A 12,102-nucleotide genomic window follows, 5' to 3' on the forward strand; every position below is an offset into this window, starting at 1 on the left:
TGCTCACAATTATCCTATAAAATAGATACTATCTGGGGGTCCTGTTTTATAGAAGACTGGGACACATCGAGATCAGGCAATCCTTTAATAGTCATGCACTTTGGAATGTGTGTGCCATGATAGATCATTCAAGCAGTCAAACACTAGAACTTACATAAACTTGCATATTACATGAAACATCCTGTGTTTCCTTTGTACAGTTCCTACAATGACAGCATCTTGCATTACTATAGTATAGAACAAGCTAGAATATTGACATTGATGCAGTCAAGTGAAATCTTGGCAGAGTGAGCACAAGAGCAAGAGTACTCGATAGAGCTCTCAGTGCTATTCCACAGGACTGGAGTTTGGACCTCAGCATCCATGTCAAGCTGCTCAGAATAACCCAGAACTCCAGCTCCAGGGGTTCTAACACCCTCTTCCGATGGGCACCTGTATACATGTGCACACACTCACACAGATATACACACATCAAAAATAAAAATAAGCCTGATGTCGTGGTGCATGCCTTTAATCCCAACACTTAGGAGGCAGAGGCAGGCGGATCTCTGTGAGTTCGAGGCCAGCCTGATCTACAAAGCAAGTCTAGGACAGCCAAGGCTACACAGAGAAACCCCATCTTGAAAAACAAAACAAAAAACCCATAAAAAGTAAAAGCAAATATTAAAAATAATTTTTAAAGATATACAGAAAAGTTCTGTCACCACAAGGATTCCTCTGGGTGCCCTATAATGAGCACACCTCTCCTTCTTTCCTTAACTCTGGGCAGTAATTAATCTGTTCTTCATTTTCATATTTACAATATTTTTAAAATGCTCTACAGATGATACATATGTATCCTCTAAGAATTGGCCTTTTGTTTTCATTTGGCATAATTCCGCAAGTTCCACCCAATAGTTTTTTTCTGAGTGGTATTCCCTGCTGGATATAATGTGGTTTGTCTAAGCATGGAAGTGTTGATAGGCATCTATGTGATTTCCAGGTTTGCGACTATGGTATGAACATGTGTGTACATGTGTTTTTGTGAACCTAAGTCCTATGTATCTGGTCTAGGCATATACGTGCTTGTCAGTGTGACATTTGTGTATTTATTATTTTTAGGTGACAAACACTTTCCCAGAGTGGCTATGCCATTCCCTGTTCCTACTAGTAATGTTTGAGTTACATAGATTGTCCATATTTACTTGTTCGGTTGTGGCTTTTTTATGCTTCTTACAGATGTGATCTTATTGCTGTTTGAATGTTAATGTCTAATGACGTTGTGCATATTTAATTTTTTGTCAGTTCGTTGAGAGTTTACTATACTGTGTTTTGATCATATTCATCCTCTCTTCCAACCTCTCCCAGATCCAGCCCAATCCTACTAGCCCAAGTTTGTGTCCTCTATTCTTTTTCTTTTTTTCTTTTTTTTTTTTTACACCCATCAAGATTTGTCCTGACCGTATTTTCCTCATTGGATGTATGGACTTCCTCTTCAGCTACACTCTTGAAGAAAAGCTCACTGTCCCTCTCTGAGCAGTTAGGCTAAGGGTGGGACTTCATGCCTACGTACTGTTTGCATGTTGTGGTTTGGACTGGCTTGGGCTTGCACAGGCCTGGGCATGCTGTCACACCTACTGTAAGCTCACGTGGGTACCTGTCCTGCCGTGTCCTTATAGTCATCTCTATTCTGGCTGGCTATGCTATATACATATTTGATATAGTTTTGCATTTTTATTTATGTATTTGCATGTATGCATGTGGATTTGGTTTTTTCTCTTAAGTTTTGATAACACAACTAACATTTAATATATTAGGACCAACTTTACAACTTATAAAATGCTCTGGGAGGCATTCTTATTCTTGTTTTCTCAAAGGAATTGTAAAGTTGGTACTGATTCATTAAATATTTCATTAATGAAAACTTCTACACCCAGATAAATCTCATGCAGAATCCTTTAAATTAAAAATAAGCTTATTTAATGGATCCAGAACCAGCCAGACTGTCTAGTTCATCATTAATGAGTTTCAGCAGTGTGTGCTTTTTAAAGGAACAAGTCCAAAATTCATGAGCATAAAGTTGTTTGTGGTCCCGCCTTATTGTCTTTTCTATATTGGAAAGATATTTTTGTTTCATTTCTGACATAGGTGGCCTGTGTCTTTTTTATATGAATTTTATTGATATTTCTCTAAAGTACCAGCTTTTGCTTCATTGATTATTCTGTAAAACTTCCCTGTTTTCAGGATCATTGTTATCCACTGTTGATTCTTTCGTCCTGATTATATTGGGTTCATTTTCTTTTGCTAGTTTCTTAACGGATGATCTTAGACTATTGATTTGAGGCAGTTTCCTCTGAGGGCAGCATTTAGTGCTATAAATAGCCTCTGCACTGCTTTTCTGAGGCTCACATCTTTCATTATGCTCTGATTTCACTTTGAGCTAAGGATTATTTGGAAGCATGTTGTCTAATTTTCAAGTGTTCTGGGATTTTTTCTTTTCTTCTTTGAATTAGTTATAGTCAGTGAACATGTTCCATGTGATTTCAGCTATTTTATATTTATTCAGACTTTTCTTATGTGTGATGAAATGGCCCATCTTGCAAAATGTTCCATGGAAACTTAAATATTCTGTTTTCTTTTACTGAGTGTAATGTTCTATGTATGTCTGTTAGATTCTGTTACTGTACTTTCAGATTCTGGAGTTTTGCCTGGTCCAGTCTAGTTCCTTCCATTGTGGAGAGTAGCTCTTTGAAGCTCTCTACTTAATAATTTGAATTTGCCTTATTTTGTCTCTTTAGCTCTATCAGTTTTTCTATTGAGAATATTTTAGTGCTCTTTGTAGTTTTTTAAATTTACTTTTTGATTATCACGCAAAGAAATGGGCATCACTATAACATTTACACACACACACACACACACACACACACACACACACACACACACACATTATAATTTGCTTTCGTTGGCACCCCTGCTGCTCTCCCCTATTTCTCACATACACTTCTTGTTAGTGGTCCTTTCCTTCCCCCTAAATAGTTCCATCTTCTGTTTTCATGATCTATGCTGTATCTATCATTTTCTCTTGTATCTTGAGGCTTTATTGTTTGGTTGCATATACATTTAGATTGGCAGCTCTCCTTGGAGCTATTCTGTAACTCCCCTTGACTTTGAATATGGTAATTTTTGTTGTTCTGTAATCTACCCTATATAATAGAACATCATCTTTTCTTTACACCTTCAGAAATTCTTTTACCTTTACCCTATCCATATCTTTGGAGTGATTTCTTGTAGGCCATATAGTGTTGTACACTTTAAAGCCACAATGTCAGTCACTGTCTTTTATTTGCTATAGTTAGCACATTTATATGTAAAGCAGATATTGACTATCAGAGCTTGACTCCTGCTGTTTGGTTATTTGATTTTTACTTTTGATTTGTATTCTGTTTCTTCTTGTTTTTAATCTTCCTCTTATTGCTAGAAATTTTCAAGGAGTTTCCCCTTATTGTGTATATGGTGTTTTTAATACTTTGTTTCAAATAAATGTTTACTGCTTGCTGTGGATTTTAAGGTAAGCATGTATAACTTAAAACAGTCTATTCATAGTGACATTTTTACAATTTTGGGTCAAATAGAGAAACTCATTACTCACTTTTCCTACTTTGATCTTGTAAGTATTGCTGTCTCAAGTATCTCTTCTATGTACATTGAACATACCACCACAGAAGGTTGTGTTTTTTCATTCCAACCATCAAATACAATCTAAAACACATTGAAAGTGAACAATGCTTTGCTTCTTTTCAGCCATTTTGAAGCACATTACAAGACCTCTCATTTTCTTTCTGCAGAGTGAGTCTTCATGGGTAGATTTGTAAGCAATATTTTACCTTATTGTTTCACTTGCATAGATACCTTTATTTCTTCATTTCTGAAAATATGAAGGTCAAGAGGAATACTTCTTTTCCTCCTTTCAGTACTTTGAAAGTGTTCGACTTCTCTCAAACCTCTAAGTTTCAGATGAGAAACCAGCTTCTCTTTGAATCACATTTTTTTCCCTGTCTAGTTGCTTCAACGATTTAAAAAAAAAAAATCTTGGCCTTCCGGAAGTGCAATTACTCTGTATCTTACCATGGATTTTTGTAGCGCCATTTTCATAATATAATGGCTATCACAGTTGCCTCACAACATGGATCTTTGTAAGTTATGCAATTCTGGGTTGTTTAACTTTTTGAATCAGCATGTTTATGTTTTTTCCCAAATTATAGACGTTTGCAACCTTTTCTTTCCAATAATTATCCAGGCTCATTCTCTTTTTCTGGAACTTCTCTCACATATACTTTTATCCTGTTTATGATTGTCCTCCTATGTCCTTGAGACCTTTTCCATTTGTCTGTGTTTTTCTCTTTGTTGTTCTGTACATTTTAATTATCTGCCATTAAGTTCACTGATTGTTTTCTGCAAGCTCCACTCTAGTGTCAAACCTTTCAAGTGGGCTTATTATTCCAGTTATTTTCTTTTGCAGTTGTATATTTTCCATTTGTGTTTTATAACCCCCATTTCTTTGGGTTTTTTCCCAAGAGGATTAAAAATTGCCCTCTTCAGATGTTTTTAGTGGCTGCTTTAAACTTCCTCTCAGACAGTTCTCCAAATCTGATACCTCTTACTGTTTTTATCAGTGTTGCTAGTCTTTTCTCTTTCAAGTGGTGATTTCCCTAGTTCTTGATATGGATCGTTTTTATTGTGTCATGGATGTTTGTCTATGATGTTAGGAGTGTTTTGGTCCTATTTATATCTTCTTTCTTTTTATTAGATAGTCTCTTTGTTGAGATATAGTGCAGAGGGTACGTGTGTATTCATGTTTAGCCGCCGACTGGATCTTGCTCTCAGCACCCCAGCAAAATGGATGTGTGAGTCATATTGCCTCAATGCACACAGGTGGTGTGGACGTTTAGCTCTGTTGACTCATTCCCTAAGAGAGTGGGACACTGCATCACACCACTTCACTTCCTCTTGTAGAAATGTAAGCCCAGCTTGCAGATGGGGCCAGGAGCACCAGATGAAGATGCAAGTGATGAACTGATTCAGTACCTAATCGATATAGGGTCAGGCAAAATTTCAACTACAGGGGATGCAGGATGTCAACCACTCTACCTCATACAACCATCTTTGGCCTTACTGATACTCTGTTGACATGGCAGCTTGGCCCTCTACTGTGCTTTATGGATACAAAGCTTGTGGGAAAAAGAGGATAGGCCTACTTTGATCAGACTCAACTTTTGGTTTGGCCAGTCAGCGTAGAGGTTAAACTTTCCATGGAGTCTTGTTGAGTTCCAGAGTGTTGGGAAATGGGAGTCCTTACCAGTCCGAACTTGTCTCGATGTGTTCAGTCTTTAGAGATTAGATACTCTACTAGATCCCTGTGATGCCAGAGCAAATGCAGAGGTCTAATGATTAATCCTACCTTAGTTACTCTTATTAAATCTTGTTGCTTTTGAGAGAGGTACATATATGTCCCCATTATTAGTACTCCAGTAGGAAGTTAGAATGTACCTGCATCTGCCAGGAAAGTATTTCCTATTACTTCCCATTGGGCTTCACTGATGCTATCCATGCTAGAGTCAGAGTATGGCCTAACTGTCCTGATCACACCATCAATGGTGAGCTTTTTAAATACAGATGGCAGGGAAGTTGGAGTTCTGTACCATGGAGGGCTCCTTGTAGCTAAGCGATGCCCATCTTTTGTGATTGGTACTCAAAAGCACACTTTGACTAAGATGACTAATTTCTGGAGCTTCCAGCATGCTGTGCTGACATAGCAGGAAGAGGGGAAGCAGACTGTGGTCCAGGCCTTACTGTTTTTACTTTGATTTAGTAGACATAGTAAGAAGTATTAATTTGCTCTATTCCCTTAGGATAGTTTTCAAAGAATTTAACTGGATGTTTTAAAATCATCTTTACATGTTATGATTTTGTTGGAAAACAGATTTGAGAATCTCCTCACAAGCTTTTCTTCCCTAGTCTTCCTGTATTTTTATTTTAAATTATTTCAATAAATGTGATCATCTTTTTCATGTTTTTAGCTCAATAGTTACTCCTGTGATGACATACGGTCCTCTGGATAGTATGGCCAACAACTGGAACCTTGACTTACAAGAGCATGAAAAACAGCTTCTCTATGAGGCCAGCCAATTCAATGCCTGGAACCAGGCATTGACTGAGACTGTTAATGAGGTAGGAAGATATTCTCATTAATCTTCCTGTATTGTACAAGTATTTTCAGATAAACACAAGAGAGTACACTTTGGTTCTATGATTAGTTGCTTGTTTCAATATTGATGAGGAGCTTAAAAACATTCCTGAATTAGGAAGGAAATGTTTGGGAGTTGAGCCATGTTTGAGAAAATGTATATTGTTCTAAAATCTTGAGAAAATTTGAATATCAACATCATGTTGTTCCTATTTCTCTTTAAAGATTACTCTGTTGTATAACAAAGTGGAAAAAGTGAAAATGGACCAGAGCAGGTTAGAACTTTGACTTCTTTTCGTTGAAATATTCAAGATACTTTTGTTCCATTTTTTTCCCCTTACTGTTTATTGGCATTTAATTTGTTACCCAAAATTGCTTTCTTGAGCCCTTCTCCTGACTTGTTGTATTCAGGCTGGAGCAAGAACTGGATCTTATCCTGACACAGCAGAAGGAACTGGAACATATGTTGACTCCTGTAGAGGACTATTTGAAGGAACAGAGTGGGACTTTTAACCTGCCATCTGTGGACAAAGAGTATCACCTAATGTAAGTAACTAAATAAAGATTGAAGAATTGGGCAGAAGGAGGGAGAAATTGACTCATAAAGCAGAAAATAAATATTGGTAGAAAAGGGCATGCTCTTCTAGTTGTTATTTATCAGCTTGTTTGACGGTTCCATGTTTAATTTTAACTGATGCTTGGAAATGAAGAAATCATTCTGGCAGCTTTATTTCACAGCATTTCATTCACTGTTATTAATATCAAGCTCATGTTTGTCTATTATAAAGTTTTTATATTTTTCAAGTGTATTATTAAGTTAGAAATACGAAGCTTATGTGTGATATCACAGTATTGTAGAATATTTCTGTTCTCCTCATAGTGACACATCTAAACCTAAATATTCACAGTCATTTTAGTCATACATTATTTGATATTTCAAAGACAGGCTGTTAATTTGAGGATAAACTATGGTTTTCAAAAATGAAATGCTTTTTGTCAGTGTTTCAGGTTAGGTATGTTTCATTTGTGTACTGTTCAGTCTTTACCTTGTATCTGTTCATTGTCAGCGTTCCCATGGTAACTCTGTTCCTGGACCTGAGATTTGATAATCAGGCCTGTTTAGAAAGCATTAAGAGATGTTGTGTGAATATACTACATAATCTAAATTGAGACTAATCTGGACTCGTGTTGCCAATGGCTTGTTAGTGCATTGAGATGGGCTTTTTATGTTTTGGATTTTTTTCCCTTGGGTTTGAAGACAGGTTCTTACCGGTTTTGCCCAGTTTTATGTCAAACTCCTGGGTAAAAGCGATTCTGTCACCTTATCATTGTGAGTAGCAGGAACTGCAGTCACATATCACAGTGCCCAGCTGAGCTTCTGCAAGTGCTCTGCCACTGAACTTATTTTTTTATAAGGCTTGCAAGTTAATGTTTTTGTGGGAATTTTAAATGTAGATAAGTACAGCTAATCTATACTGACCTCCATTTTATTTCTACTTCTATATTTCTGTCTTTGTTTTCTTCCTCTTTCCTTCTTTTCTCTTCTTTTTTGCTCTATTGTTTCTTTGAAATACAAACACACATACACACACACACACACACACACACACACACACACACACATCATTTCCTTGTTTGAGACAGAGTCTGACTATGTATCCATGTATAGCTTGCAACTCTGTATGTACACCAACCTGGCCTAGTACTCCCTAAATAGACAAGGTTGTACTTGAACTCAGAGATCCACCTGCTTCCACCACTTAAGTGCTGGGATTGTAGGTATGTACCACCAAGCCTGACACATACTATATTTTGTTGTTGTTGTTGTTGTTGTTGTTGTTGTTGTTGTTGTTGTTGTTGTTTTCGATACAGGGTTTCTCTGTGTAGCCTTGGCTGTCCTGGACTAACTTTGTAGTCCAGGCTGGCCTCGAACTCACAGGAACCTACCTGTCTCTGCCTCCCGAGTGCTGAGATTAAAGGTGTGCGCCACCACTGCCTGGCTATTTTTATCACCTTTTTTGGGGGAGGGGAGAAGCTTTCACTGATCTAGCACAAACTATGTAACAGTGAAGGCTGAACTGAAAAGCTTGGGATTCCTACCTATACTTTGCAAGTGCTGTGATTACAGGAATGTGCCACCATGCCCAACAGTATTTCGTCGTTTTTGTTTTGTTTCTAAAACACATTTTTAGGATATACTAACTGTAGATTGTGGTGATGGGTGAACCTTAGAAACATTAATTGCTTTCCAATTGCTCTCTTGTAGTCAGATCCATATTGCAATAATACTTTCACCAGAATTCTCAACAGTTTAGGCAAGCAAGATAGTAACCAAGAAATCTAATTGAGTCTTTTAATTTTATAGATAATAAGGTTGAGAAATCGTCTGCTCACTTTTCATTCTTGTAAGCATATTGATAAAGTGGAGTAAATCAATCAACCTTTCTCTGTCTCCGCTCCCTGCTCTGTTTGTCTCATAAGTAGTTTGAGTGGAATTTTTGAGAGTTTAGGCCACTGATCAGTTTGTAGTAAACTTAGATGTATCCACATTTTAATGTTGTAAAGCTCATTTCTCAAAATATCCTTTGTTAGCCAGGCATGGTGGTACATGCCTTTAATCCTAGAACTTGGGAGGCAGAGGCGGGTAGATCTTTGGGCGTTTGAGACCAGCTGGTCTACAAGGAGAGTTTCAGGACAGCAGGGCTACACACAGAAAAAAAAATTCTCAAAAAGCAAAAAAAGAAAGAGGAAAAAAAATCCTTTGTTGCTTGCTATACTATATTATGTAAAGTTTACTATGAAATTTTATGTGTTCTCTATCATTGAAGAAATCTCAACAGTTATTGAATATTGCTAAACACTAATCTTCTATCTATCCAAATGTCCTATGTATATATTTTGTTTCCCCAAAAGGTTCCTTTACTGTAATACTCATCAGAAATTTAGCCAGAGGCTTTGCCTTTGCCATCACAGTCTTGGGTTATGGCGGTAATAAGTTTCCAAACGTTGAGTCCATAAGGCTGTATGTCATTGATCATAACTGGGAACCAATGTGAATGTTGGGGAATTGAGATAAATCTAGTTGACAATTACATCTCTGTATGTCAGTAACAGTAGAAGTAAGAAAATGCTTCTTTCACTTGCTTTTGCAGCTACCAGTTGGCTCAACTTATAGATGCTGAGCTGAAAAGAATGTCTCAAGATCTCAAGGACATTATTGTTTACCTGAATACACTGATTCGTCCTGCTGATCCTACTGAACCGGTATGATTCCTGCTCTTTTGATTTAGATGGTTAAGATTTCATATGAAATTAGCCCTCTATAGGTCTTTTAATTAGTCACATTTGCCTGTCCTCCAGAGTGCTCCCTATCTGCCCTCTAAAGATATGAAGTTCTTAGGCATGATTAGTGGGACAGTAAACATTTTGTAAATGCTTATAGTTGTGAGGTTTTTATAGTTATTCCCAGGAGGGTAAAATAAATGAGTCTTTCGATGTTATTCAGCATTTACTTTCTGCATAATTAAATGTGTCCTAGTACTTTTTTTCATTTACTCACTAGTTAATTTTTCATAACATAATTATTTACATACTCATATAAATATGAGCAGATATGTCCAGATCTGTTAGACATATTTAGGCACTCTTTAATTTATATCATTCACATATAGTGACTTAACTATTAAAACTTAACATTTTCCCAAAGAAATTTTTTGTTAAATGTTGTCATCCTGTCTCTAACTGCCTCGCAGAATACTACTTAGTTCATAAAGCAAATACATTCTATTATGGGAATATGTGGCTGAGGGTCCTGTTAGAATTGAGATTCTGTGAATCAATTTGGCAGTAAGAAAGAAGTGGGGTTTCTCTTTCATTTTTCTATACTCTAATTATAAAGAGCTCATTTCCTGTATCTTTTCCTATTGTCTCAGAAGCTTAGATGGAGTCCTCTTTCCCCACTCTCACTCAATGGAACTAATGCTAAGAGGGATCTCCCATTGTAGGAGCATCCATTGTGTTTTTTTCTCATTAATTATGCATGGATGTGAGGCTAGGATCAGGGTAGATGAGAATGAATAACATATACATAAGTGGTGACTATTCTCTAGCAAGCTCTTTGTCCAGTTAGAGGCAGACAGTTCTTTCTCTGCATACATATTGTTACCAGATTTTTTAATTATGAAAAGACAGCCAGTTACAGTTGAGAAACTATTAGAATCTTGTTTGTCACATAATCTCCTGGGGTCCTGGCTCCTTCTTTTGCAAAATGTCGAGGATAGAATAAATGATCCTTAAGTCCCATTCAGTCATAAATTAGTGCTATTCCCTACTTAGCATCAATCTAAAATTGAACAATGACAAATATAAATTAGTCTGGAATTACCAATGCTACCATCTGTCCCGTGTTCACAGAGATGATCATGAGCTGACAACATACATTTCTATTAGAACCTGAATGTAATTCCAAAATTCAAAAATGTTTGTTGTGATATGTTTCCAATGCATAGATAAATTCTACCAGATTTAAGCAGAGTGCAGAACTGGTTTCTGGTCCTGGTGTGTATTAACATGAGAAATGTTAGCAGTTTGTAAAATCTTATTTTTGTCATTTTCTCAACTTGGCCCATGATTATTTTGTTTTACTAGTGAATAGTCTAGCAAATAGCTTTTGTAAAACAAATACAATTTGTTTTAGTAGCAAATAGCCTTTTGTTTTTGTTTTTCCTGATAGGGATAATTGAGATGTTGAAGATGAGTGGGTTAAGGGTAATTACTGTGTGATATCAAGACGAAGAAAGAAAGAAATAAGCCCTCTTTTCAGCTAGCATAAATCATTGGACAGAAAGCAGGAAAAACACACCTGCTGAATGATAATGCTCCTACGGAGAGAGTGTGATAGTCATCACAAGTCCTGTGACTGTGTACCCTATATCACGGAACCAAAGTAGAAGCTATGTGTCCAGCATTCACAGTGCTGGATTTAGTGGCTTTTTTAAATCTTGTGTGTTGGGGTGAATGAGAGTGACCAAGTAATACTTACATTTGTATTGAAAATATCATGTTGTGCTACACGGTTATATTTTTATAAAATCCATAAAGAAAATTAAAATATCAATATTACCAGTCCCTTCCTTTTATATTGGTGTATCTCTTCTAGTCTTTTTACAGTGCTGGCGCACAGACAAAAAGGGTTCTTCTATTTAAACAAATTCAGAAACATACCTATATTGATTTTTACCTTCTGTTTTCATGGTCCTCTCTTAAAATTTTAGTCATTTTTTGACAATATGCATTTTGATGTTGCCAAGATATTTCACTAGAGGCAAATTTCAAAATGTAGTTAACATTTTTATTGATAGAGATATTATTTCCAAATTTGGGGCAAACTAACATAGCTTTGTAATGACCAGTTATATTTAGATTTGGGTAGGCCCTTGGAAGTAGTATAATACTGAGTAAAATGGCATAAATATTTTAAAACTATTAACACATGCCATAAAAATTTACATTTGGAAAGCTGGGCCAATTTATATTACTCTTGAATTTATATTGACGTACTGATTTTTCCTACTTGCAAACTGAGTGCTTCTAACATGAAATATTGAAATTTTAAATGCTCTAAAGTCTAGAACTGGTTTCAGTGCTGAAATGGTCCACAAGTGGAAAAGTCCACATCCCTGAAATGGATCATAGTCAGAAGACATGGGCATAACTGGACTTGACGTGTAGTTCAGTGCTTAAAGTCTTGTGTAGCACAGGAGAAACAAATGAACAAACAAACCAACAAACATGAAAAGCTGCAGGTATAATACAAATATTATATAACATCACCTTCAGGCTATATGTTAAAGATTTGTAAAACATATAAATTCAATTTT

General features: G+C 36.4%; 1 protein-coding gene across 2 annotated transcripts in view; it reads left to right on the forward strand.

The window, feature by feature from the left end:
- The window catches only part of NUP62CL (nucleoporin 62 C-terminal like), a 61,236-nt gene that overhangs the window by 26,406 nt on the left and 22,728 nt on the right, over nt 1-12,102 (forward strand). For both annotated transcript variants that reach the window (XM_084789243.1, XM_084789242.1), the window contains 4 exons: nt 6,057-6,207; nt 6,449-6,498; nt 6,635-6,769; nt 9,376-9,487. In XM_084789243.1, the coding sequence (XP_084645369.1) occupies nt 6,057-6,207; nt 6,449-6,498; nt 6,635-6,769; nt 9,376-9,487 (448 nt within the window). The remainder of the gene's footprint in view (nt 1-6,056; nt 6,208-6,448; nt 6,499-6,634; nt 6,770-9,375; nt 9,488-12,102) is intronic.

This window comes from Acomys minous (assembly GCF_964271855.1).
Source record: "Acomys minous genome assembly, chromosome: 7".
NCBI classification, from domain to species: domain Eukaryota; kingdom Metazoa; phylum Chordata; class Mammalia; order Rodentia; family Muridae; genus Acomys; species Acomys minous.